Below are 23,605 nucleotides of genomic sequence, written 5' to 3' on the forward strand. Positions count from 1 at the left end.
CAAGGGGATTCAGAGACAAAATCCCGCCCTGGGGAGGGGCAAGCTGCCGGTGGCAGACACAGGCGCTGAGTCTAGAGGAAAAGGAGTGGTCGGGCCTTCTCATCCAAAAGCCAGATTTGTGCCCAAGGGACTGGGCTTAGAAAAGGCGGGCAGGGGCGGCGGGAATAGGGTCAGCTGGGGAGATAGAAGAGGCAGGCGGAGTTCCCGTGCTCCGGGGGGGCAGGCATGCTGGGGGAGGGAGGAAGGGCTGCCAGGAGAAGTGACGCAGCTGGGGCCCACCTCCTCCTCCCTGGGTGAGTCGCCTGGGCAGGGATGGAAACCATGGCTGGAAGACCCAGGAGCCACAGCCACGCACACGGCAGGGCTGGGCTTCGTGGCTAGGGGTGTGGAATCTGGCAGGAAAAGAATGACTAAACTTCTCAGGGTGTGGGTGTGGGGAGAAACATGCCTCTGGGCTGTTTGGAGGAAAGAAACCATTCAAAGGGGATTGGGGTGACACATGGGAAAGTGGGAACCATGGGCCCAAGGACGATCCATTCCTCCCGCAACCGCCCCCAACCATGGCAAGCTTTGGCCTCTTCTGCATCTTCCAGGTCCTGTTAGGGGTTCAGCTCAGCTACTGGAAAGATCCCGGGGTCACCAGAAGATCCCTGCCAGAGGGCAGCAGTAGGGCCCGCCCAGTGTGGGGGGAGAGAACCCGGGAGAAGGAGGCCTCGGTTAGGGCTGGTGGCGCAGGCCATGGTCTCCAAGGTGGAGAGCTGGGGCGGAAGCCAGCTGCCCAAAGGCAATCACCTTGAAAAGAGCTCAACTCTCAGAAGTGAGCATTGCCTGCTCCCTGCCGGGCTGGGCTGGGCCACACACAGAGAGGAGGTGTTACCTAAAACAGGGATGGCAAATACCATTCGCCAATCAATGGATAGCACTGTGGTGAGAATTCTGGGCACTGTGGGAAAGGACACTAGGATCAATTAGTGACGTTTGCCATTGGCAAAGGGACGGGGCAAGTGCAACAGAACAGCCTAATCAATCATCGTATCTGCTATGGAGGCAGGAGGATAGTGGCAGCATCCAGGAGAGAGTCTCCTGATCAATGTCTGTCACGGGTACAGGAGGGGTATCACGTGCAAAGCTATCACATGGGGGAAAAAATTCCTTGACCAGTTAGTCACATCTGCCACGGAATGGGGAGTAGTGACATGCTTAGGAAACAAAAATGCCAGGATCAATTAGTGATGTCTGCCAGGGGCACAGGACAGGAGAGAGGTACAAGGAAAAGAGTGCTGGATCAATTAAGAATGTCTGCCTTGAGTGCAGGAGGGGAAAATTTCTGCATGGTGTTGTCTGGAGACAGAGTGGTGGCAGTGGCAAGAATAAGCTCTTGCAGGGCTTGAGCAAAATCATCCCCGGCCAGGGAGGTGAAGGGAGAAAGGCCTGGGGTGTTAGCTGAGTATTTGCCATCCCTGACCTACAGGAAACTAGGAAACCGTGTCAGGAATGGGCTGGAGGGGTGGGCGCCAGATGGGAGCAGTGGTCAGGTTAGTGTCTGTGTGAGTCAGCTTAGCCCAGGGCAACACGAAGCCTGGCAGGCGGCAGCCACGGCAGAGGTTTTTAAAGGTTAGCTGGATTTTTAGTTGTTCTGTTATTTATTTATTTATTTTTGGCGGGGGCGGGGGGAGGGGATATTATGGGGTGGCATGGTCTCCACCACTACCAAGTTCTCTAATGTTTGCTACCACACTAAGTGAGTACTTACCAAGATCTCCCCCTTTGAAAATGCAAAGTTAGGGTTGTGGGGAAATCAAAGAAGAGCAGGCGGAGGAAAAGAGACGTAAGGGACATGAGGGGATGGAGAAAAAGCAGGAAAGGCACAAAAATGAGGAGAGAGAAGAGCAGGGGGAGAAAACAGCAAAAGAAAAAAAAATTACATGCTATTAATTATATTCATGGTGTTAATATTTAATTCATTATCATCTCCCGAAATGAAAAAGCAACAATATATGTATTACCTATGGCAAGCGCAAAAAAAAATCATGCAGTGGTTACACCCTTCTTTTCCAGAGGGCTCTGTCATCGTGCAAGATAAAGAGCAGAGCCCCCATCCCCACCCCCGCCCGATGTGGAGAAGGCAGGGGACACCGGCAGAAATTTTTGCAAAGATGATGTGTTTTCTTAAGCAGGAAAAAAAAAAAAAGGGCACCTAATACTGGCCTATATAAAGCTGTTCTTACTTCACAAGGCCTCTGGCTGGGGCATGACATCAAGGTGGAGAACCCCCCATACAGCTCTGGGTTTCCCCAGGTATGGGGATCAAAGCACCCCCAGGCTCCCCAGACCTGCCTGTCACAACCAGCCTCCCCCCAGGCTCCGAGTCTCCAGGGCTGGGCCCGGGAACCCAATGTGGCTGCAGACACCAGAGGGACTGGGCTGCCCCCCTCCTTAGTGTCAAGTTCTAGCCGTGGCCTTGGATGTCAGACAGGGTCTTCTGCAAATCTGCCCCCTAGGCCCTGCCAGAGCTGCCGCTCAAAGACCGGTTTCCCAAAATATTAAAACCTAAGTGGATTTGAGAGGCTGGAGGGGTGGGGGTGGGGGTTTCTGGCGGGACATGCTATGAGCCAGGTGCCATCGCTGGGCTTGGTGGTCCCTTAGTGCCCTCCCACCCCCGAGGGTGGAGCTGCGGGCCGCGGAGGGTGCAGGGGTGGGCAGTTACCTGGTTGGGGATGGCTCTCTTCTTGTTCAGCTGGGTGCTCCTCTGCTGGGCGCTGAAACCAAAGCACAGAGAGAGCTCATGCGGCAGGAAGCCCATGAGGGACGAGGAGCAAGAGGCCCTCGTGGCCCAGGTGGGGTTCTCTCCTGAGTGGGGGCCAAGGGCAGAGGCAGAGAGAAGCCCCCCGTGTACGAAGGGCTGCCCAAGGGAAAGAGAGCGGGCTCATGGAACGAACGAGATACCAAATTAAACCCTGACTTCTCATCCCTGATCTCGGCCACTCCTGAGAGCGCCAGCTATTTCTAGGAGTCACTGGGTCCTGGTACTTCCAAGAGGGGGCATGGGAAGCTGGATTCCCAAGTGGCTGGGAGGTAGCCATGCTGGCTTCAGAGTAACCTTCAGTGTTTGGGGGCTCAAACTTGAGGCTTCTTCCCGCTTTCTCCTCCCATCCTGGCCCGGGCACGAGGCCCAGAGCGGCTCTGACCACAGGGCCATCCAGACTGGGAGATGAGGCTATGGGACAGCTGCTCGCCATGAAAACGCTACTCATCTTGGATGGCTCCTGACCCAAGTCAGAGGACAGTCAAGGTCAATGTGTTTCTGCAAGGCCCCTTATTTACCTATAGTCCCAGATCTCTTTACTTCTTCATCTATGTTGTTTCCTGGCTAGTTCACAACAGACAGACGAAGTCTCCTTTATTTTGTACGTGGGCACCTACTCAGCTCCCTTGTTTGTCCTAATATATTTTCTACTCGGACCATCATTATCACCACCGGCAACCAACTGTTAACTCCTGTTACTTAGGGGTCATATTGTCTTTTCTTATCATATTGTTTTAGCTGGAACTTTTGAAACAACATGAAAAGGCAAAACATCTTGTTTAATCCCTTTACTGAATGCCTCTGGGATTTTACCTTAAAGTTCAAGCTGGTTGTTGGATAAGGTTGTGTGTGTGTGTGTGTGTGTGTGTGTGTGTGTGTGTGTGTGTGTGTGTGTGTGTGTGTGTGTGTGTGTGTGTGTGTGTGTGTATGTTAAGGAAGTAGGCTTCGGTTCCTAGATCAGTAAACGGTGGAACATTAAGAATGGAAATGAGGGACTTCCCTGCCGGTCCAGTGGCTAAGATTCCGCGCATCCACTGCAGGGGGCATGGGTTCAATCTCTGGTCAGGGAACTAAGATTCCCACATGCCGTGTGGCTCAGAAAAAAAAGAAAAGAATGGAAGTGGAATTTATCCACTGATTTCCCTAAGATCAATATATTCACTACAAGGACTTTTTCTCTGGGCCTTGTTTTTAGTGTTTTGAGGGCAGTGAGAAAACACCCCAGAACTTCTATGCACAGCAAGGAGGTGGATCAATAGTGTCTGAAGGACACAGAGCTAAGCCACTCACAGTGATGTCTGGGTGCTGGTGAGGTCCCAGATGCTCTACCTCCTAAGGGCTTCCTGGGTCTCACACATGACTCGCAGCCCCTCTTTCCCTTGCCTCCTTTGTGTGTGTGTGTGTGTGTGTGTGTGTGTGTGTGTCTGTGTGTGTGTGGTGTACGCATGTGTATGTGTGTCTGTGTGTGGTGTGCGCGTGTGTATGTCTGTGTCCGTGTGTGTGGTGTGTCTGTGTCTATGTGTGTGGTGTGTGTGGTGTGTGTATGTGTGTCTGTGTATGTGTGTGTGTGTGTGTGGTGTGTGTGTGGTGTGTGTATGTGGTGTGTGTGTGTGGTGTACGCATGTGTCTGTCTGTGTGTGTGTGTGTGTGGTGTGCGCATGTGTGTGGGGGTGGTGGTGTGTGTGTGTGGGGTGCGCGCGTGTGTGTGTGTCTGTGTGAGTATGGTGTGCCCATGTGTGTGTGTGTCTGTGTCTCTGTGTGTGTGGTGTGTGTGTGTGTCTGTCTGTGTGGTGTGTGTGTGGTGTGTGTGTGTGTGTGTGTGTGTGTGTGTGTGTGTGGTGTGTGCTGGGGGGAAAATCCAAAGTGCTCCCCTTGGCCTGAGGCCCTCCTGTGACGAGGCCGTGACCTCACCCCTCCACCTTGCCTTGGCCTTCATGCTCCGGCTTCTCAGCCTTCCTTCCCTGTCTCCAGTGCTCTCTGACCCCGCTCCGCTCCGGCCCCACCGCCTGGCTGTCATGACTTCCTTGGGAAGGTCTCTCCAAGCCTCATCCCTCACTGCCCTCTCCCACAGCCCCTCCACCTGCCTTCCTTTCCCACTGTCATCCTCCTTATGAGAACTGGCTTAACGACAGCGTGTGGGTTCTCAGCCTCGGGGTTCTGAAAAGGCAAGGCCCAAGTCTGGCTTGTTCACCGTCCTAGGACAAAGGCAGTGCTCCGTGGCTATTCCGGGGGCCCCTGCGACATCCCACCCAGGGCCGGGGCCTGGGCCTGGGCCTGGGCCTGGGCCGGGTGGAGCCTGGCACCCTGGGCCCCGCCCCCAGCCAGGGCGTCCCCCGTTCACACACTAGGGAAAAGGCACACAGCAGGCAATACCCACCCGGTCACCAGCTGCTCAGTATAGTAACAGCTGGGGGAAGTGGGAAGGCCCAGGAATCCAGAGGAAAGAGTGGAGTGGTCAAAGGAAAAACAGGAGAGATTGTGAGAAGGAACTGTGGATGAAGTGTGAGAAGCAGAGACATCAAGGTGAGGAAAACAGCAGCAACGTGAAAAGGGGGACCGGCGTTTCCAGGCCCCACACACCCGGCTGCTGGGGGAGCAGGAGCAAGTGGGGCTGCGAGCCCAGCCTGAGGGGCAGTGCCCGGCCAGGGCCCCTCAGCCTTCCCCACAGCAGGGACAGTCCGGCCGGGGCCCTCAGCTCACCTGGGCTGGGGCAGCAGCTTCTAATCATGCCCCCCATTCATTCGCTCACTCATTCATTCATTCCACTCACCAACCACGTGTCCAGCACAGAAGAGCTGAGTACTCAGCCAGCAGAGACCCTGGACGGGAAGACCCTCATGCCCAGCCTGCTAGCCCCTTCCTCCCTGCACCCCCAAGGCCAGGCCACAAGGCCACCCTCCGGACTCCCACGGGCGGTGGACAGCCCCACCCCGGCACTGACCACACTGTGTCTTAACTGCCTGAGGGCAGCTCTGTCCCTGGCGCAGGACCTTCCTTTCAGGGTGGGGACCTGGGTCTGGGCCTGCTCACTGCTGTTATCACAGGGCCTGGTGCAATGAAAGCACACCAGCGATACCGGCTAAACAAATACAAGGACGCTGGCTACCAACCGCCTGTTATTCTATCAGGCTCCGGAAAGAGGACCTTCGCGAGCCATCAGAACAATCTGTGTGATACTCACCGAGGCGGGGGGCTGATGGCATCAGCGGGTGACACTGGAGGCCACCAGCATTTATATTTATATCCTGCTGAAATCAGCGCCCTGCTCTTCTGGCCCCTTATCCGGGTGCCGTGGAAGGTTCTAGTTTTAAATCTACAGCATATGGACAGAAGCCATGCAAATCCTGGCAGCACTTCCCCAAGAGCAGCCCCTGGAGCCCTGAGCCCCTGAGAGGCTCAGTGAAAGGGCCCAGTGCACGTGGGGGAGACTGGGAAAGCTGCACTGAGTCTACGAAAGGCTCTGAGAAGCCCTGCAGGAAAGGAAGCAGTGAACGCTAGTTAGCCTTGCCCTTTCTTGAAGTCTCTGACCACTGGACCGCCCTTTCCTCCTTAAACTAACCATGGGGGTGCCCCACAGGAGGTGCATTGGGGACAAGGAGGCTGGGGGGTCGCTGCTACCCAGCAAAGCTTCCAGATGCTCTCCGATGGCCCCGTGCTTCACCTGGGGACCCATGACAGAGAGACCTTCGTGCCCCGGCCCAGCAGCGGAATCCCAACTTGACCGCCTTTCTCAAGGAGTGGCTCTGAGGGTGGACACTCATGCCACCCCACCAGCCGCTATCTTGAAAAGTACATACTTGGCAAATCCAATGAAGTCTTCGTGGTTCGTGTTGATGTAGGACTGCTCGATGTCGATCAGAAGAAGAATCTGGGGGAAAGCGGGGGTCATGGTGAGAACAGAGCCCAGCGTGGCAGGGAGGGGCTGCTGCCAGAGCACTTCCCGCACCCGCCAGCAGGGGGTGCCCCGGAACAACCACACTGTTTCCCAGTTAGAAGAGGGATCACCCACCCACTCCTTCCCATATCCTGGGGTCCATCTGCAGGGGGAAGGGGGCGTGGGTGCTTCCAGACACCAAGGCCTCACAAGTGAGAAAGACTGGGCCAAAAGAGCAGAGTGAGGCAGCCCAATGTGGTAGCCACAAGTGCGGCCTCCGAGGCCTGGAGTAGGGCAGTAAGGCCTCACTGCAAAGGCTTACGTAGGTCACAATATGTCCCGTTGAGAGTAGTGCCTGGCATGCTATAAGTGCCTCATTAAAACGGCAAAGGTGGAAACTATTGAATATCCTGTGATAAACCATAACAGAAAAGAATATGAAAAAGAACGTATATACATGGAGAACTGAATCACTTTCCTGTACAGCAGAAATTAAACAACATTGTAAATCAACTATACTTCAGTGAAGGACTTCCCTAGTGGCGCAGTGGTTAAGAATCCACCTGCCAATGCAGGGGACACGGGTTCGAGCCCTAGTCTGGGAAGATCCCACATGCTGCAGAGCAACTAAGCCCGTGCACCACAACTACTGAGCCTGCTCTAGAGCCCGCGAGCCACAACTACTGAGCCCATGTGCCTACAGCCCATGCTCTGCAACAAGAGAAGCCACCACAATAAGAAGCCCGCGCACCGCAACGAAGAGTAACGCCCGCTCGCCGCAACTAGAGAAAGTCCGCACGCAGCAACCAAGACCCAACGCAGCCAAAAATAAATAAAATTAAAAAAAAAAAACAGAAAAACTATACTTAGGTAAAATTAAAAACAAACAAAAAACTGGCAAAAGTAATTTGGCCAGGTAAGGACATTAAAATGAAACACACGGGCACAAAGGCACACACCAGCCAGCCAGGATGTCGTCTCAGATAAGACACGGGCCCTTAAACAGCCCTGTCACTTCACTGTGCCTCTGAACCCTCAAGCATAAAGCGGGCCAGGCACTCGGATCTTGGGGGGCTGTTGGAAAATGCTGGGGTGCTCCGTCCACGGGAGACACTGTCACTGGTTTAAAAGGTCTGAGTCCTGTTGCCCCAGAGCCCAGCCATGACAACAGTGGGGCAACCGGGGGCTCTGGTGTGTATGGAAGGGACAGTAGCATTCTTGCCAACCATGACAACAAAACAAATTAGAATCTCTCAAGCTTTTCACAAAACTTCCAGGTTACAGAAGCTTCGAGGGAATGGGGGACCCTGTGAAGGACAAATGAGTAAGTTTCTTCTCCGTCAATGTCAAGGGGAGAGGAGCTGTTCTAAACAAGGTGATCTCACAACCAAATACAACAGGTGGGCTTGTTTCGGTTCCGGTTTGAATAAACAGTGGCCAATCTCCTGGGATAAACCACAATGGAAAATAATATATATATATATATAAAACAAATCTATATGTGCATAACTGAGTCTCTTTGCTGTACTGCAGAGATTGGCACACACTGGAAATCAACTATACTTCAATTTAAAAAAAAAAAAAAGAGAGAGAGAGAGAGAGAGAACACAGTGGACCACCGTGGGGGAAATAACCCAAACCAGGTGTCGGGCCACATGAAGGCAGGATGACAGCCCTGGGCTGAGCAGGTGACAGGTGAGACTTGAACTGTGGCTGTGTGGGGCATCTCACTCTCTACCTTTGGGTATGCTTATGCAGTCTTCGTAAGACAGTGTGAAAACACAGAGAGCACTCAAACATGTTCTGGTGGGTGAATGGATAAGCAGGCTGTGGTCCACGTGCACCATGAAACACTACTTGGCAGTCCTAAGAGACACACTTTGGCTACACCACAAACAACAGGATGAGTCCTGAATGCATGGGACACAGGATCAAAAGGCTACCACAGGGCTTCCCTGGTGGCGCAGTGGTTGAGAGTCCGCCTGCCGTATGATACAGGGGACACGGGTTCGCGCCCCGGTCCGGGAAGATCCCACATGCCGCGGAGCGGCTGGGCCCGTGAGCCATGGCCGCTGAGCCTGCGCGTCCGGAGCCGGTGCTCCACAACAGGAGAGGCCACAACGGTGAGAGGCCCGCGTACCGCAAAAAACAAACAAACAAAACTCACACTGCACGACCAAGATCTACTGCACATAAACTGTATCTGAAGAATGAAACAAAAAGCCAGTACCTGGTCCTTGGTCCTCCCCTCCCGTTCCCGGATGTAAGTGGTGACGATTCGTTCAGTCTCCTCTCGCAACCGGGGGTAGGAGCTGAGCTGGAGGGAGAGCAGAGTGGCGGCGTCGGCTGGGTCCTCGTGGCTTGGGCAGCAAAGTGAGCCAAACGGAGAACATGGGAGGAGGGGGGGTGGCGTGGAGTGTGCCCACCGGTTCCCCACCCCGCTCCTGTCTCAGAGCTGCTCCAGCCGGGAGACAGGAAGGGGACGGTGAGGGGACGGTGGGCCGGAGAGACCGAGAGGGTGTCCGCACACAAGCAGAGGTGCTTTTCGAGAATGCGTCTCGGAGGTGGAAAGTGGCAGAAAGTGGAGAAAGCGGGTGACAGCCACCCCCCTCCCTTGAAGTGCTGGGTGAGAGCAAGGACACAGTGTAATTAAAGCCCCTGGGCCGCCAGGGCGAGGGCCTGAGCACAGCTCAGGAGTGCGCAGCAACGCCCGTTCTAGCATAGGGGGAGGGCCAGCATCTGGGCCATCGACCTCGGAGGGACTCCCTTGCGGGGGGGTGGGAAACTGCTCCTAATCATCTCACCTTTGGGATCCACTCCTCTGGCACCCCCACTGCCCCAGCCTTTGCAGCAGCAACCAACCCAACGCACAGAAGCCCACCTTCCATGGTTTGGGGAAAGACCACGAGTTGGGAAAAATTGAGCCAATGGTCAAAATCACTAGAGGAAAAATTCCATTTTCTTTTTTGGCTACACCACACGGCTTGTGAGATCTTAGTTCCCCGACCAGGGGTCAAAACCTGAACTGCAGAGTCCTAACCACTGGACCGCCAAGGAACTCTGAAAAATTCTCAGATGCCTTGTGATGTAAGAACACGCAGACCAGCACACGGGCGAAGCGTTTCACCGCGTTGGTGGCAGTTTGGAAACCACCTTTCTCAAAGCGTTCCAGGGATGGGCATGGACACTCATCCCTGCTGCCTGCTTAGTAAGTGCATCTGGCGACATCAAAGGCCTTCCATCCCCGTCAGAGGCCCAAGATGCAAAGGTGGAACCCAAGTGCGACTGGCCCACCCCCTTGTGTCAGCCAAGGCAAAGTTGAGATGTCTCCAAGCGACCACTGGCCCACGGAAGGGGGTTCCTGCCGAGGCAGAGTTTCCCAGATGCTTGGGTTAAGACTCACGATGGGAAAGAGGAGATGGGGGACAGAGGCATAGGTGATAATAATGAAACCTTCTGTTACCTTCTCAGCACACTTTTTAATGACCGTGGCCAGTTCTGAGACCACGAGATCAACACACTTCAAACTCGGCTCTTTGAGTTTTACAATCTGTTTTTTCACAATGGCTTCAAAGGCCATGTCGGGGGTGAAGAGCCCCGTCCTGGGTCATGCGGAGGGCGGGATGAGGTAAAAAGACACCCAGGGGGCAGTGCAGGCCACACACGCGGGACGGGAGACAGAGAAAGAAGAAACGAGAGTCAGCTGGTTAGTGACATGCATGGAGGAGCCTGCGCCCGCATTTGCCCCGGAAGCTGCTTCGGATCAAGAGGCGACCTGGGTCCAAGGGGTGGGCTCAGTCTGGGGTTTAATTACAAAAGTGCTACGGGTGGGAGTCAGCCTACGAACAGCTAAAGGTTTGGGGAGGCCTTGCCTTTTCGTATCTGTGACAATGGGCTCTAGGACGAACATCTCCAAACCACCTGGGTTTCTTTCCCTTCCCTTTTCCAATCGAAGAAGCTTAAGAAGCAAATGTGGGCTTTTCCAGACTGAGAACAGAAGGATGAAGCAGAAACTCCTGCCTTGGAAGGCCGACCCAGAGCTCCACGGCCATGGGGGACGTGCAAGCACAAACTGGCCACTAGGAAGCGCTTCAGCACCTTGGCCAACACGTGCTGCCCCGGGAACCAGGCCGGGGGTCGAGGGCCACTGCCTGGGGACAGCACTGCTCCTGCGGGAGCTGGTGGAGGCGGTTAGGGGCGAGCCCAGGGCCGAGCACTCCTCAGGCCGTTGGCGTTTGGGCCTTTCACGGCGCCTTGGGGACAGAGAAGTGGCTGGCTCCGGGACAGCCTGAGGGTGCCAGGCATTTGTCAAGAAGGCATTTGTGAGGGGCAGGGAGGTTCAGGGAGCTTGGCCTCCAGCAGGTGACGCGAGGTCCCTCTCTGCTTCCCAGAAGACAGCAAAGCGACAGCCCAGCAAGACCCCCATCAGACACATGCTAAGCTTGGTATCAGGGTCCCAGGGAGCCCTGCCCACCAGTCTGGAATCTGGAGGCCTGGCACCCCCAGGCTGCACCCAGGCCAAAACGCTTCTGCCCCAGCCTCTGGGTAGAGGCCACGTTCTTGGAAACTGAGGCAATCTGGGAAGGGGAGGGAGGGGGACCAGCGGGGCAAAGGCCAAGCAGCCATCGGGAGCCTGATACCAAACTCCCACAGCCCCGTTTCCACAAGGCCAGGAGTCACCCTGCCGAGGGTCCAATACCTTACTGGTACACTGCCTAACTGTATTGATTAGCTCCTGGATAACCAGGTCGACACATTTCAGACAGGGCTCTTTCAGCTTGACGACCTGCTTTTTCACAATGGCCTCGAATGCCAAGTCCGGGGTGAAGAGCCCGGTCCTAAAACCATCCGTACCCGGGGAGGGGGCAGGGAGATAAGTCAGAGAGAAACAAAGCACGGTCAGCGATTTCATAGGCACGGGCTGGGTTCCCGAGAGAGCCAAGGTTGCAGCAAGTCTGGGGGTCGGACGCCCGCGTCCGCTACCTGGAACCCCCCCAGGGCGATGTGAGGATCCCACGGCGACACAAGCGTGGAGGGCGGGAGCAAAACGGTGGGGACCCAGGAGGAGTCCGGGGCACCCATGACGGGGACAAACGCTGGGGCTCCTGCAATCGTGCCTTGGGTCTGACTTCCTCCCCACCCCCCAGGGCAAATCTGCAGTGAGCTTTCTGACTTGGCTGACCACGGTAACTGGGCCCTTTAACCCGTGTTTAACCCAAGGGCAGCGGACAGCCGCAGGGCTTACGACAGATCCACACAGAACTAAGCACATCCACCCTCGAGTGCCTTTGGAGACCCAGAGGGAGAGACTGACAGCTACTGCAAACCATCCCAGAGCCCTCTCCAGGCCCCCCCAGTTGGGGCACCCCAAGGATTGTGGGGACTGACTCGCTGCAGGGTGGCACCATGGAGGTGAAGGGAACACGGCGCCTCCCCCCGTGGAACTTGCCTGACTCCGTGGATATTCTTAATGGCGTAGCTGATCTCCCGTCTTAAGTCCTTCTCGTCGAACTCCATCTGAGAAGAGACAAACCAAACACATGCAAGGAGGTGCCTGAGGCACCGCCACATCAGGTCTGTAGCGAGGGAATGTCACCTCCTGTGTACCATTTACATTCACAGGGCAGAATGTTTAATTGGTCAGAATTTTCAAGAACATTGAAACTCCGTTTCAGCAAGGATGCTCTGAAACTAACACTCTTGCTCTCTTGGAAGGAAAATCAACTCAAACTTTCTTCCGGGCTATGTGACAGTAAAAATCAAAACATACCTATACTGTCACAAGGTCGTTTTTAAGAGCTCTAGGAATTTATCTTGAGGAATTAATCAAGGATTAGCTACATTCACAAAACCAGCCATAACTGCTGAAAAATGTGCAAAGAACCTAAATGCCGCGAAATGGGAGACTGGTTAAATGAACGATGGGACAGTCATAAAATAAGATAGTGCTCTGCCATTGACAACGCATGAAATGTATCTACTAGTTTGGAAAGATGGCAAATCATTTGAAAAAAAAAAAAGAATACAAAGGTGCATAATTAATTTTTTTAAAAATACATATGCACACACTGGTGTGGATGAATATATGTATTGTGTTTGTGGACGCAGGGAGGCTTTTTGCCTGCATTTGCACAGAAATAATTCTCAAAGGACACACATCCAGGGGCTAAGAGGCGTTGTCTGTAGGTGTTAGGATTATGGGTGTTTTTTTCCTTTTAGCTGTTGCTCTTCTATTGAAAAGAACATGACTGGTTTTTACAAAGATGGCACGTGCTCACTGTAAAAAAGTATAAAACTTCAAGCAATTAAAACAAAAAGAAAACCTCCAATCCCAGCACCCAGAGCTGACATTTTGTGAATATTCTTGCAGGTCTGTCTCTGCAAAAAGACACACATCTAGACATGCGTGTATGATTTCATATGAAGGATGTTGTAACTATCATCTGTATGTTCTGTTGTACATGCTGGCTCCATAATCTGCTTTCTCCCTTTCAACCACATGCTGGGGACATTTTCCCGTGTGAGTTTACCTATATTTTCTATGTACTTTGCAAAGAACATGTATTCAGAGGAAGAAAATGGAACTTTTCCTACAGCTCTGCTGGAAATCTCTAAGCTCAGGGAAGGAGGCCCGGGCCTGGAAGTGGGAGCTCGAGACCTCGTGGCCTGGGAGGAGGCCGGGTTCAAGGTGGACTGAGCAGAAGGGTCAAGGCTGACCAGAGGGCCTGGCCGGGCAGCGCTACCTTCACCAGCTCGAAGGGAAACCGCTCGTGGAAGATGCGATTGATCCGGGCACCCCCGGAGAGCTCTAGCGTGTCCACTTGGTCTCCGGAGCCCTCGATCCTCTTTTCGAAGTCCACCCCAAACTGCTGGACCATCCTATGAGGAAACAGAAGACCCAAAGGTCAAAGCAGAGGTTTTAACACAGCTCCGGAATTACGTCCCTGGTCAAGCCGTGGCTTACTTTCCTCCGCAGTGAAAGCACTGTATCCTAACCACTAGGCCACCAGGGAACGCCCATCTTTTTATTTTTTAGCAGCAAAACCAGACAAAATCCAGGAGCAGCCAGTGGCAAGCACTTGCTACACACCAGGCCCGCTCTATAGGCCTGCTACGACTATTCATTCATTGAGTTGGGGGCTCGGGGGGGGGCAGTTATTACTCCCATTTTGCAGATGGCAAGAGGGAGGTGCGGGGTGTGTGTCGGGGGTCACAGTTTAGCAATCTCTGCCCTGAGGTTTGGCCTGATCCAGCAGGACCATAACGTGAAAAGGGAGCCCCTGCACACAATTCAGGTGGCTTCCACTGGTTCCCGCCACCTCCCAGTCTGTTTGGGTCAGGACTCCACCACTGATGGGCTGAGAGGCCTTGGACAGGTGGCTCTGCCCTCTGAGCCTCAGTTTCTTCATCTGCAAAGTGGGTTGGTTGTAACAGCACTTCCACACAGGGTCACTGTAATAAGGATTTAAGGAGTTTCTAGATTTCATCAACTCAAAGCAGGCATTGGTCCCCAAATGCACTAATGGCCCTGGACACCCGCCAAAAAGAAAAATGTTGCCAATTAATGGTAACTCATCTGAATCATCTGGTTTGAGAAGTTAAAAAAAAATTTTTTTAAGTGCACACCTAATTGATGAAATGTGGTAAACGCCACGCGTGGCCCCTTAGAATCCAGCCCAGCCCTTAAAAAAAAAGTGTCTCAGAGTATTGCTGATTAGTGCTGTGAAGAAGTGAACAGTAAAGAACCAAGATATTTATCAGTGTTTTGGTCTTCTTTAGCATTTCTAATTGTTTTCCCCAGTCCCTTGCACTGTCTGTCTGAATCATTTCCTCATTTCCATTCCCCCAATTCTGGATCTCCTCAAGTACTGTGTGGAGGTTCCCCAGAAGAGGAGCTGCTCCAATCGGGACCAGCCCCGCACTGGGCTGGCAGCAGGGAGCTGGCAGTTCCCTGGCACAGAGAAGCCCGGCTCTTACGGGCAAATACAGCTGATGCCTGCAAGCTGCCAGGGCGGCCAGCCTCGGCCACCAATGGATGGGGTTCTTCCAGAACACCCAGGGGGTCACGCACAGGGCGTCCCAGATCCCCAGAAGCTCTCTGCCCACGTGAAGCAGACAGCGCCCACGCTTGACTTCCTTCCCAGAGACACAAAAAGGCCTACGTTAATGCTGCACCTGGAATGGGGACCTTGAACGGTGGCCAAATCAGGGCCAAGGTCGTAAAAGGCTGAGCACTACAGCAAGGACAGAGTACGGAGCAGGGAGTGGTTTAGGCAGCGGGATGAAGACCACGCCAGCTGCCGCCAGACTCGGAAGGGAAAAGACGCAGCATGCGTGAGCATCAGCCTCCCAGGGGCCCTGGAGTCCGCGCTGCACGCAGAGAGCATACTTACCAAGTGTCATGAGTTAAATTGTGTCCCCCCCAAAATTCATGTTGATGTCCTGACCTCCAGGACCTCAGAATGTGATCTTATTTGGAAACAAGAGTCTTTGCAGATGTCATTAGTTAAGATGGGGTCATACTGGAGAAGGGTGGGCCCCTAAGCCACTGTGACTGGTGTCCTTAGAAAAAGGGGAAATTTGGACACACAACACAGGGAGAACGGCATGTGAAGATAAGACAGAGATTGGGAACCCCAAAGTTGCCAGCAAGCCACTCGAAGTCCACAGAAGAAAGCAACCCTGCCAACACCCTGATTTTGGACACTCAGTGTACATAACTATGAGACGATACATTTCTTTTTCTTTCTTTCTTTTTTTTTTTTTTTTTTGGACACACTGCGGGGCTTGTGGGATCTTACTTCTCTGACCAGGGATTGAACCCAAGCCCTCGGCAGTGAGAGCACAGAGTCCTAACCACTGGACCGCCAGGGAATTCCCAATAAACTTCTATTTCAGTTTAAGCCACCCAGTTCGTGGTACTTTGCTGCAGCCACAGCAAATAAATACACCAAGGTACAGGGCAGGTAAGATATCTAAAACTGACCAGCGGTCCCTAGAGATGAATGGTCCTGAGTTTAGAGCCACAACTGCACGTCTAGGGAACGTGCATTCCTGATCCTAGTTCTAGAAGGAGAGAGATCCAGGCACAAAACACAAAAGCTGAGGGACAAGGGCTGGTTTGAAAAATGTCCCCGATCACCTCTGCTTGGGGAAAAAAACCTGCCAGGGTTTTAAGTGATCTGTGTTCTATGCACAGGATGGAGCTGAGGTGAAGGTCATTGTATAACTTGGTTCCCCGACATGGAGCAAGGACCAAGCTGTGCCTGGGAGGAAAAAGCTCGACCCAGAACAATCGATCATGGTAACGAGGATGATTAAAGTAGACAGTTAGCTTTCCTATCACTGGTTCCAAGTGAGCCACATACCATATATACCTGTGTGGGACCTGAGGGGGTGCCCAGAACGAGGCCGGGAGGGCCAGCGGGCATGGGGCCCCCTGGAGGCCACGGAAGCGCTACTGATTCAAATTCAAGTTCTCCTCAAGCTAGTGATCCCTCTTTTAGGAGTCTGCCTGCGGGAATCCTCGCTTGTGAGCTCAACAATGAATTTGAGAAGCATCTATCGAAGAAGCAAAAAAATACCCGAATGTCCCCTATGGGCATGGGGTCACGGGAAGAGCGTATGGGATACTCCAGGCGGCCGTGGGAAATGGAAGGCTCTCGATGCCACTTCCATCAGCTGCGAGAGAGCAGAACTGGGGGCTAGTCTGATGCCACTGTTCTCATTCTCTGGTAAGACAAGAGCCTGGAGACAGGAACCGTGGTGCAGAGGAGGGAGGGGAAGTTTTCACCCTCTGTACACGTGAAGGCAGTCAATTTTATAATAAAGGCCGAGGAGGAGGTCACGCAACAAGCCATTCAAAGGGACGCCCGCCAGCAGGGAAGGAAGAAGCAAGGGCCTCTGCTGACTGCTGGTCTGTGTGGCCCACAGCCTGCAGGAGGATCTGGGATTGCAGATAAGACGCTAAAGAAGGAACACCAGCCCTCGCTGAGGGGCCGCAGATGATAGCAGTGCACCTCGGCTGTGATGTCAAAACCACCCGGGCCCGGGCCGGGCCTCAGGGCACTGGTGAAAGATGACACGAACCTTGGGGGATGGGTGCTGTCGTGGAGGGTGTCCCCTGGCCCGCCCCGCCAAGGGCCCCAAAAGCGTCTTCACAAGATTCCCCAATGGCCACGTGACGTTGAGAGCCGCTGCGGGCTGCGGTCATCATTTTAGGGGCGAAGAAAATGAGGCTCAGAGGGGTGTGGCCACCTGCCTGTGGTTGCCCATCAGGCCCAGGTTTAGCCCCAGGCCGTGGCCTCTGCAGCACGCGCTACACCAGATCTCCTAAAGCCTGCAAGGGGCCAGCGCTGGCGCTGCAGAAAGCTTTTCGGAATGGGCTGAGGCCGTCTGATGTTAAAAGCATTCTCACCCCCGATCCAACCAGTGTGCAGTGCCACTTGGCAGAGAGGGTAGGGGGACGTCAGGGCTATAACGGCCACACAGGACAGTGTCCCTCTGGGAGGGGCCTTGTACGCGGCACCATCTGCCATCTGAGGTGCCAAGGAGCTTCTGGATCCCATTCTAGCCAAGCCAGCTAAGGGTCCCCGGCAGGGCAGACACCTGGAGTGCGGAGGCAGGAGAAGACCCGGGTGAGAAGCTGAGATCACGGGGCACACCCACTCCTCCGACTCACAGCTGGGTGGCTGCCGGGAGCACCTTCTTAGAGTCAGGGTGAGGATTCCAAGAAAGCAAGCAGAAGTAGCTGACGCATGGCTCGGCTCCCTCCCCCCATGTCTGTCCTCCCTGCAGCCGCCAGAGGGCGCCCGTGAATTCCTGAGTCAGGCCACGTCCTGCCAATGCTCAGAACCCTCCATGGCTCCCACCTCAGAGCAAAAACCAAAGCCCTCCCCATGGTCTACAAGGCCCTGTAGGCTCTACCCTGTTCCCTCCCCGCCCTCCCTTCCTCCCACTCTCCCCTCGCTCACTCTGCTCCAGCCATATGGGCCTTCTCCGACATGCTGGATGAAATCCTGCCTCAGGGCCTTTGCACTGGCCGGGCCCCCAACCCCAGGACTCTGCGTGGCCCCCTTCCTCACCTCTTCAGGTCTCTTCCCGACTCTCACTGTCTCAGGGGGGCCTTCACTGGCCACTTTATTTTAAATGGCACCTCTATAACTACCCTGGCACTCTCTAGCCCCTTCCCTACTTCGATACTTGGCCATTTCACAGAGTACACATGTTCTCATCTATTTATCTTGCCTCATCCTTTCCCCCCTCCCCGTTCTGAGCATATGGTGTGTCTGCCCAGCACACTGGGGAGACCCCAGTGCTCAAGACACGGCCTAGCACACAGGGGGCTCTGGCCAAGTGTTTGTTGAACGAACAGACGGACGGATGAGTGGGGGAGCCTGAGGCCAGGTGGAGGCCCCGGAGCGCCAGGCGGGGGGAGGGGCACATACTGCAGCAGGGCTTTGGTCTTGCGCGTGGGGTCGTCGGGCCGGAAGTTCTTGTACTCCTCCACCTCCTTCTCCAGGGACAGCAGCTGGCTCTGCAGCTTGCTACGCAGGGCCGGCAGTGACTCCCGGATGTGGTTGGTCAGTTGCTGCAGGAGAGAGGCTAGAGGTCAGAGGTCAGCACAGGCAGGATGCTGAGAAGGGGCGGGCCCGCTCCACCCCCAGCCTCGAGGGTCCAACAGAAACATCCAGCTGGAGTCACACTGGCGTGAGAGGCAGGGAGAGGTGGCACAGCTCCGTCCACAGCTCGAGATGCTGCAAAAAGCCCACGGGGCCTTGGGAGGGCAGATCAACCAGGCTGTCACACCAAAGAGTACACGCAACTGTTCGCAAGGACCAGGCAGCAGGACCCAAGTGCTGACTGGGAACAGCCTCCCACAAGTGCCGCTCGGTGGGGGGGGGGGGGGGGGGGGGGGGAAGCCTAGAAGCCAACGCAGGACCCAGGTACAGAAGGACTGTCAGACGGGCGATGGTGCATCCACACTGCAGAATGCTGGGGGAACGTACAGATACGGGGACGGGCCCTACAAACTACAACAGAAACAGTTTGCCAAAAAAGGCACGGAAGACACCTATGATGTGCTCCCCTCTGTAAAGACGGGGAGAAAGTAAGAACACATTTTCATTTGCACGAACAGAGTGAAGGATGGTTCACAAGAGAAGGGCAGAATGGACCAGGTGGGTGGAAGGACCCTTCCCTGCAGCCCCCTTTTCCTCTATTGTTCTGCCCTTTGTTTTTGTTTTGTTTTGTTTTGTTTTTTGCGGTACGCGGACCTCTCACTGTTGTGGCCTCTCCCATTGCGGAGCACAGGCTCCGGACGCGCAGGCTCAGCGGCCACGGCTCACGGGCCCAGCCGCTCCGCGGCACGTGGGATCTTCCTGGACCGGGGCACAAACCCGTGTCTCCTGCATCGGCAGGCGGACTCTCAACCACTGCGCCACCAGGGAAGCCCTATTGTTCTGCCTTTGAACCACGGGGATTTGTTCCTTATTCACAAATTTTAAAAGGGGGCAGCAGTGCAGAAAAAGTTAGGCAATGAGCCTCAAGATGGGTCGTTCAAGAAAAAGCTAGTTACAGAGCAGTGGGTAAATATCTTAACTGTTCAGGTGGTGAAAAGGAAGGCGGAAAAGGAAAAGAAGGAAAAGAGAAGCAGGAGGAAAAGGAAGGCTGGCGGTACAGACACATCAGTGTCTAGCGTCTCGAGAAGGAAGCCCAGAAGTGGTGACACTGGCCGCCTCAGGGGAAGAGAGCCATCGCGGGATGGGAGGAAATGGGACATTCACTATATTTGCACTGTCTGACTTTTTTTAATGCTATGATAAAAGAGAAAGAGAGAAGGGAAGAAAAGAATAATAGCCATGACATCAGCTAAAACCCACAAAGTGCAAAGCAGTGTTTTGTGGCCACATCTGTCCTACAAGACAAAAGAAATGACAAACTCTCCATCAAGCTAGAAAAAAACACATGAAGGAGCCTCACACTCCGCGGAATAAATCTGATGGTCACCCCAAAGCCCTATGTGAGCTGGGGCCCCTCCCTGTGGGAGCTGCAGGTCCCTAAGGGTGGCAGTCCACTCCGGCCCCCGACAGCATCCTGGGGCGTTACAGTGGCCCCATTTAGCTCGTGAGGCAAAGGAGGGGTGGGGGGACCAGGATGTGGAGCTGGGCTGCTCACCTGCGGCTCTCAGAGGGGGCCCCAGGCACTTGCAGGGAGTTTTACTTCCCTTCCTCTCCCTCCACCCCCTGCCCAGGCAGACCGCTGCTTCCTTTCCTGGAGGGCCCCTCCCACCAGACACTTACTTCCCTCTTTGTTCTGCTGAGCTGCCTGCTCTGCCTTCCTGCTCTGCGCCAGCTCTCTTCCCGGCCCCATCACTGCCTAACACTCGACTGTGCCTCTACCTGGTGCCCCCACCTGGTGCCCCCAATTAGAAACATCCCTTCCCTAAGGACAGGGCCCAGCTCCCACGTTGCCACTGTGTCCCACTGCAGTCATGAAGGACTCAGGCTGTCGGGCCCTGCCCCATCCGAGATGCTACCATATAGCACTGAGGGGGAATTCCTCATAACCCCGGGGCCACTAAGGACCACACTGCCTGCTAAGATATAGCTACATAATCCCACATTAGGGATTTTACTCTCGTAGAAAGTGGCACACATGCAAAACGATGTTACTAAACAGCAGCCTTTTACTGACTAGGAACATTAGAAACCAGCCTTCCAAAAAGAGCCTGCTTAAACAGACTAAGACCCATGTGTTCAGGGACTACTACAGGGCCACGAAAAAGAGTGAGGAAGCTTTTTCTGTAGGGACAGAGCTCCAGGAGATACTGCTGAGCAAAAAAAAAAAAAAAAACAAAAACCAAGGGGCGGTTATCCATGACTATGCAAGAAAGAGAAATGTGATTCTCAAAAGTCCTTTTTGCTTTTATGAACAGAAAGAAACTCAGGTGGTGTTAACAGTGGTGCCCTAGGGGTGGGAAGCAGGGGCAGATGGGGGTGCTTCACTATATACTTTTTTTTTTTTTTGCGGTACGCGGGCCTCTCACTGTTGTGGCCTCTCCCGTTGCAGAGCAACAGGCTCCGGACGCGCAGGCTCAGCGGCCATGGCTCACGGGCCCAGCCGCTCCGCGGCATGTGGGATCCTCCCGGACCGGGGCACGAACCCGTGTCCCCTGCATCGGCAGGCGGACTCTCAACCACTGCGCCACCAGGGAAGCCCCCCCACTATATACTTATAAACACTGGGTTTTTTTATGAGCCCTGTGAATATACTACCTGTGGGAAAAAATAACACTAGAAAAGCAGTGAGATACCAGAGTTGCTGGCATTTGCTCTGTGCTGCATTTCATGGAGCAGACGCCAGCCCTGGGGGCAGGGATGCGGATGACTCCCGCCTGATGGTCGGGGAGGCTCGGAGAGGCGGGGCTGGGCTTTGCACCAAGGAAGGCCAGACTCCGAAGTCCTCCCACTTGGCTACTGTCGAGCGCTGCTAGCCACCCGGTGTTGGTTCAGGCGAGGCATTCGTAACCCAGGTCATCAGTGTCAGGAACTGTATGCAAACTTCTGGGTACGTGACTAAGTAATTACGGTGGTAATTAAAATAATGGTAATAAACAACAGGGTCCTACTGTATAGCCCAGGGAACTGTAGTCAATATCCTGTGACAGACCATAATGGAAAAGAATATGAAAAAGAATATATATATGTATAACTGAACCACTTTGCTGTACAGCAGAAATTAACCCAACATTGTAAAGCGACTATATACCTCAATAAAATTTTTTTAAAAAATAAAAATAAAATAATGGTAACAATAGTAGTGATGGTAATAAGAGTACCAGTACAGACTTACTGAACACCCACTCTTCTCCAGGCCCTGAGTCAAATGTTCACTGAACCCATTTTGCTAAAACAAGTGCTGCTCTAGACCAAGGCCAATGGCGCTGTGCATGGCAGCTGTTGTGCAGTGCGCAGCCTGAGCAACTGCACAAAACACTTGCCGTACCTGATTCAGAGTCTTCTGCAGGTGTGGGGTGCCCATGCGGTCTGCCATGTGCCGGTAGGCCGGGTGGGAGAGGAAGAACTTCCTCTCCGCCGCCAGCGCTGCGCGGATGTCCTTCTTGCCCTCAATGTCCTTCTGGCTGCGGTTCACCACGCCAATGTAGCCTGTGGGGAGAGAGGGTCAGGTCAGGGCAGTGCCAGGCAAGCCAAGGAGCCCAGATGTCCCCTTTTTTCCACGGGACCGGGCAGTGTGCGGGTGTAGACATGGATCTTGCCCTATAAGTCACTCACAGAGGAGGTGACAAGCCATACGCATTACTCAGAAGCAACACGGGGAATGCAAACACCGAGTACAGTCCTGAAAAGCAACGCCAAGTGTTTGGAGGAAGAAGTTATATTCAGCATGGTGTGAGAGGCTGGACAGAGAAAAGGTCTGGAGAAGATGAATTCCACAATCCGAGCTTTAGAAACGGAAAAAAAAACCTTCAAAATTAAGGGCAATGGGGGACAGCTAATCTTGCTGGATATTAATACCTATTCTACACTGTGCCACAGTGAAAAACAGGAACCAACCTAAGCGTCCAACAAATGGGGTCTGAGTAATGGTCCATGTACCCCCATAGGAGGGACCCCACGGGAGCTTTTACAGTCATCTTGAAGAGTATTCGCCTTCAAGGGAATGTTCACAGGGACACATTCTGCTATTTTGCTAAGTGAAATGGAAAAGCAGGTCACCAGGCGGTGTGGCGCTGGAGAGCTGGCGTTCCAAACCAGCTCCGCCACCTGCCAGCTTTGCGAGCTGGGGCAAGGGATTTAGCCTCTCGGTGCCTCCGTTTCTTCATCCATAAAATGGGGATGAGCACAGAGCCACTGCATTGGATTGTTACGGGGATTAAATGGGTTCTTCCACACCAACAGTGCAGAACCGTGCCTGATATGTAACAGGTACTTAATACATGTTTGCTATTCTCATTTTACTGAAAATAAAAATACTTGGGCTACTCTTGTCAGAATATCTGAAACTAAACTTAAACACGAGCCTCATCAGCCTCTGTCTAGATCAAATGACTGGTTTATAGGGAACTACAATGGCCAGATCCCAAGTGAAGCAGTACAGATAAAGGGGCCGGAGGAGGAGCTGTTTGAACAGAATCGTAGGTATTTATGTGTCAAATGATAGGATGCCTAGGATTTGCTTCGTGATCCCCCAAGGGAGGAAAGAACAACAGGAGAGGATATTGGGGACATTGAAGGTTAGCTGTATGTGATTAGCAGCGAGGCTGGGCCAGTGGTTCTCCTTGCACTTTTCTCTCCACTCGAGAGAATATCTGAAAGCAAGTATTGAACATTAAGAAAAGTTACAAACCCTCGGGAACTCCTGGGAAGGAGAACCACAGAGTATTAAATAGGGGGACAAGCTGCGCTGTGGATGATTTGTTTCCTTCTTCTGGACACTTGTTTTCTGTTGCCAAAGTGAGTAGGCATTCACTGTGTAACTGAAAAATGCACGCAAATCAGAAGAAAAAGCTACCTGTGTTCACTCGGGCAGAAAAAAAGAAGAAAGGCTCTACAATGGAACAGAAAAGCAGTTACTTCTGGGCAGTGGGGAAATGGGATGGTGAATGTATCTGTGAGCATTTGCTGGGGTTTCAGTAAAGATAACAAAAACAAATCATTTTCCAAAAGCAAAGGTGCACCAGCTCTCCTGCTGCTCGAGCCCACCCATCTTGCCTGCCCTCCCCTGCCCTGTAGCTCCCAGGCCCTCTGGGGCCGCACCTCTTCTCAAGGGGAGCAGCTTGTTCTCCAGGATGTCCCTGGCGTCAGTGCCTTCGTCCATTAGGTCGAGCTTGGTGATGACGCCGATGGTCCGCAGGCCTGAAAAGAGCACAGGGGTCAGAGGGCACCATGAGGAAGGAGCACGGG

The 23,605-nt window shown here is 53.7% G+C and overlaps 1 protein-coding gene across 9 annotated transcripts in view; it reads right to left on the reverse strand.

The window, feature by feature from the left end:
* Nucleotides 1-23,605, reverse strand: part of DNM2 (dynamin 2) — a 93,219-nt gene that overhangs the window by 19,051 nt on the left and 50,563 nt on the right. For 3 of the 9 annotated variants that reach the window (XM_079915532.1, XM_079915529.1, XM_079915527.1), the window contains exons 5-14: nt 23,459-23,557; nt 21,687-21,847; nt 18,128-18,270; nt 13,424-13,559; nt 12,130-12,197; nt 11,380-11,518; nt 8,911-8,997; nt 6,604-6,674; nt 2,708-2,759; nt 1,754-1,765 (exon numbers count right to left, since the gene is read on the reverse strand). In XM_079915532.1, coding sequence (XP_079771658.1) covers nt 1,754-1,765; nt 2,708-2,759; nt 6,604-6,674; nt 8,911-8,997; nt 11,380-11,518; nt 12,130-12,197; nt 13,424-13,559; nt 18,128-18,270; nt 21,687-21,847; nt 23,459-23,557 — 968 coding nt within the window. Of the gene's footprint in view, nt 1-1,753; nt 1,766-2,707; nt 2,760-6,603; nt 6,675-8,910; nt 8,998-10,143; nt 10,283-11,379; nt 11,519-12,129; nt 12,198-13,423; nt 13,560-18,127; nt 18,271-21,686; nt 21,848-23,458; nt 23,558-23,605 lie in introns of all 9 variants that reach the window. The other 6 variants (XM_079915535.1, XM_079915528.1, XM_079915534.1 and 3 more) reach the window with 3 other exon arrangements.

The sequence above is a fragment of the Stenella coeruleoalba genome (assembly GCF_951394435.1).
Source record: "Stenella coeruleoalba genome assembly, chromosome: 3".
NCBI classification, from domain to species: Eukaryota; Metazoa; Chordata; class Mammalia; order Artiodactyla; family Delphinidae; genus Stenella; species Stenella coeruleoalba.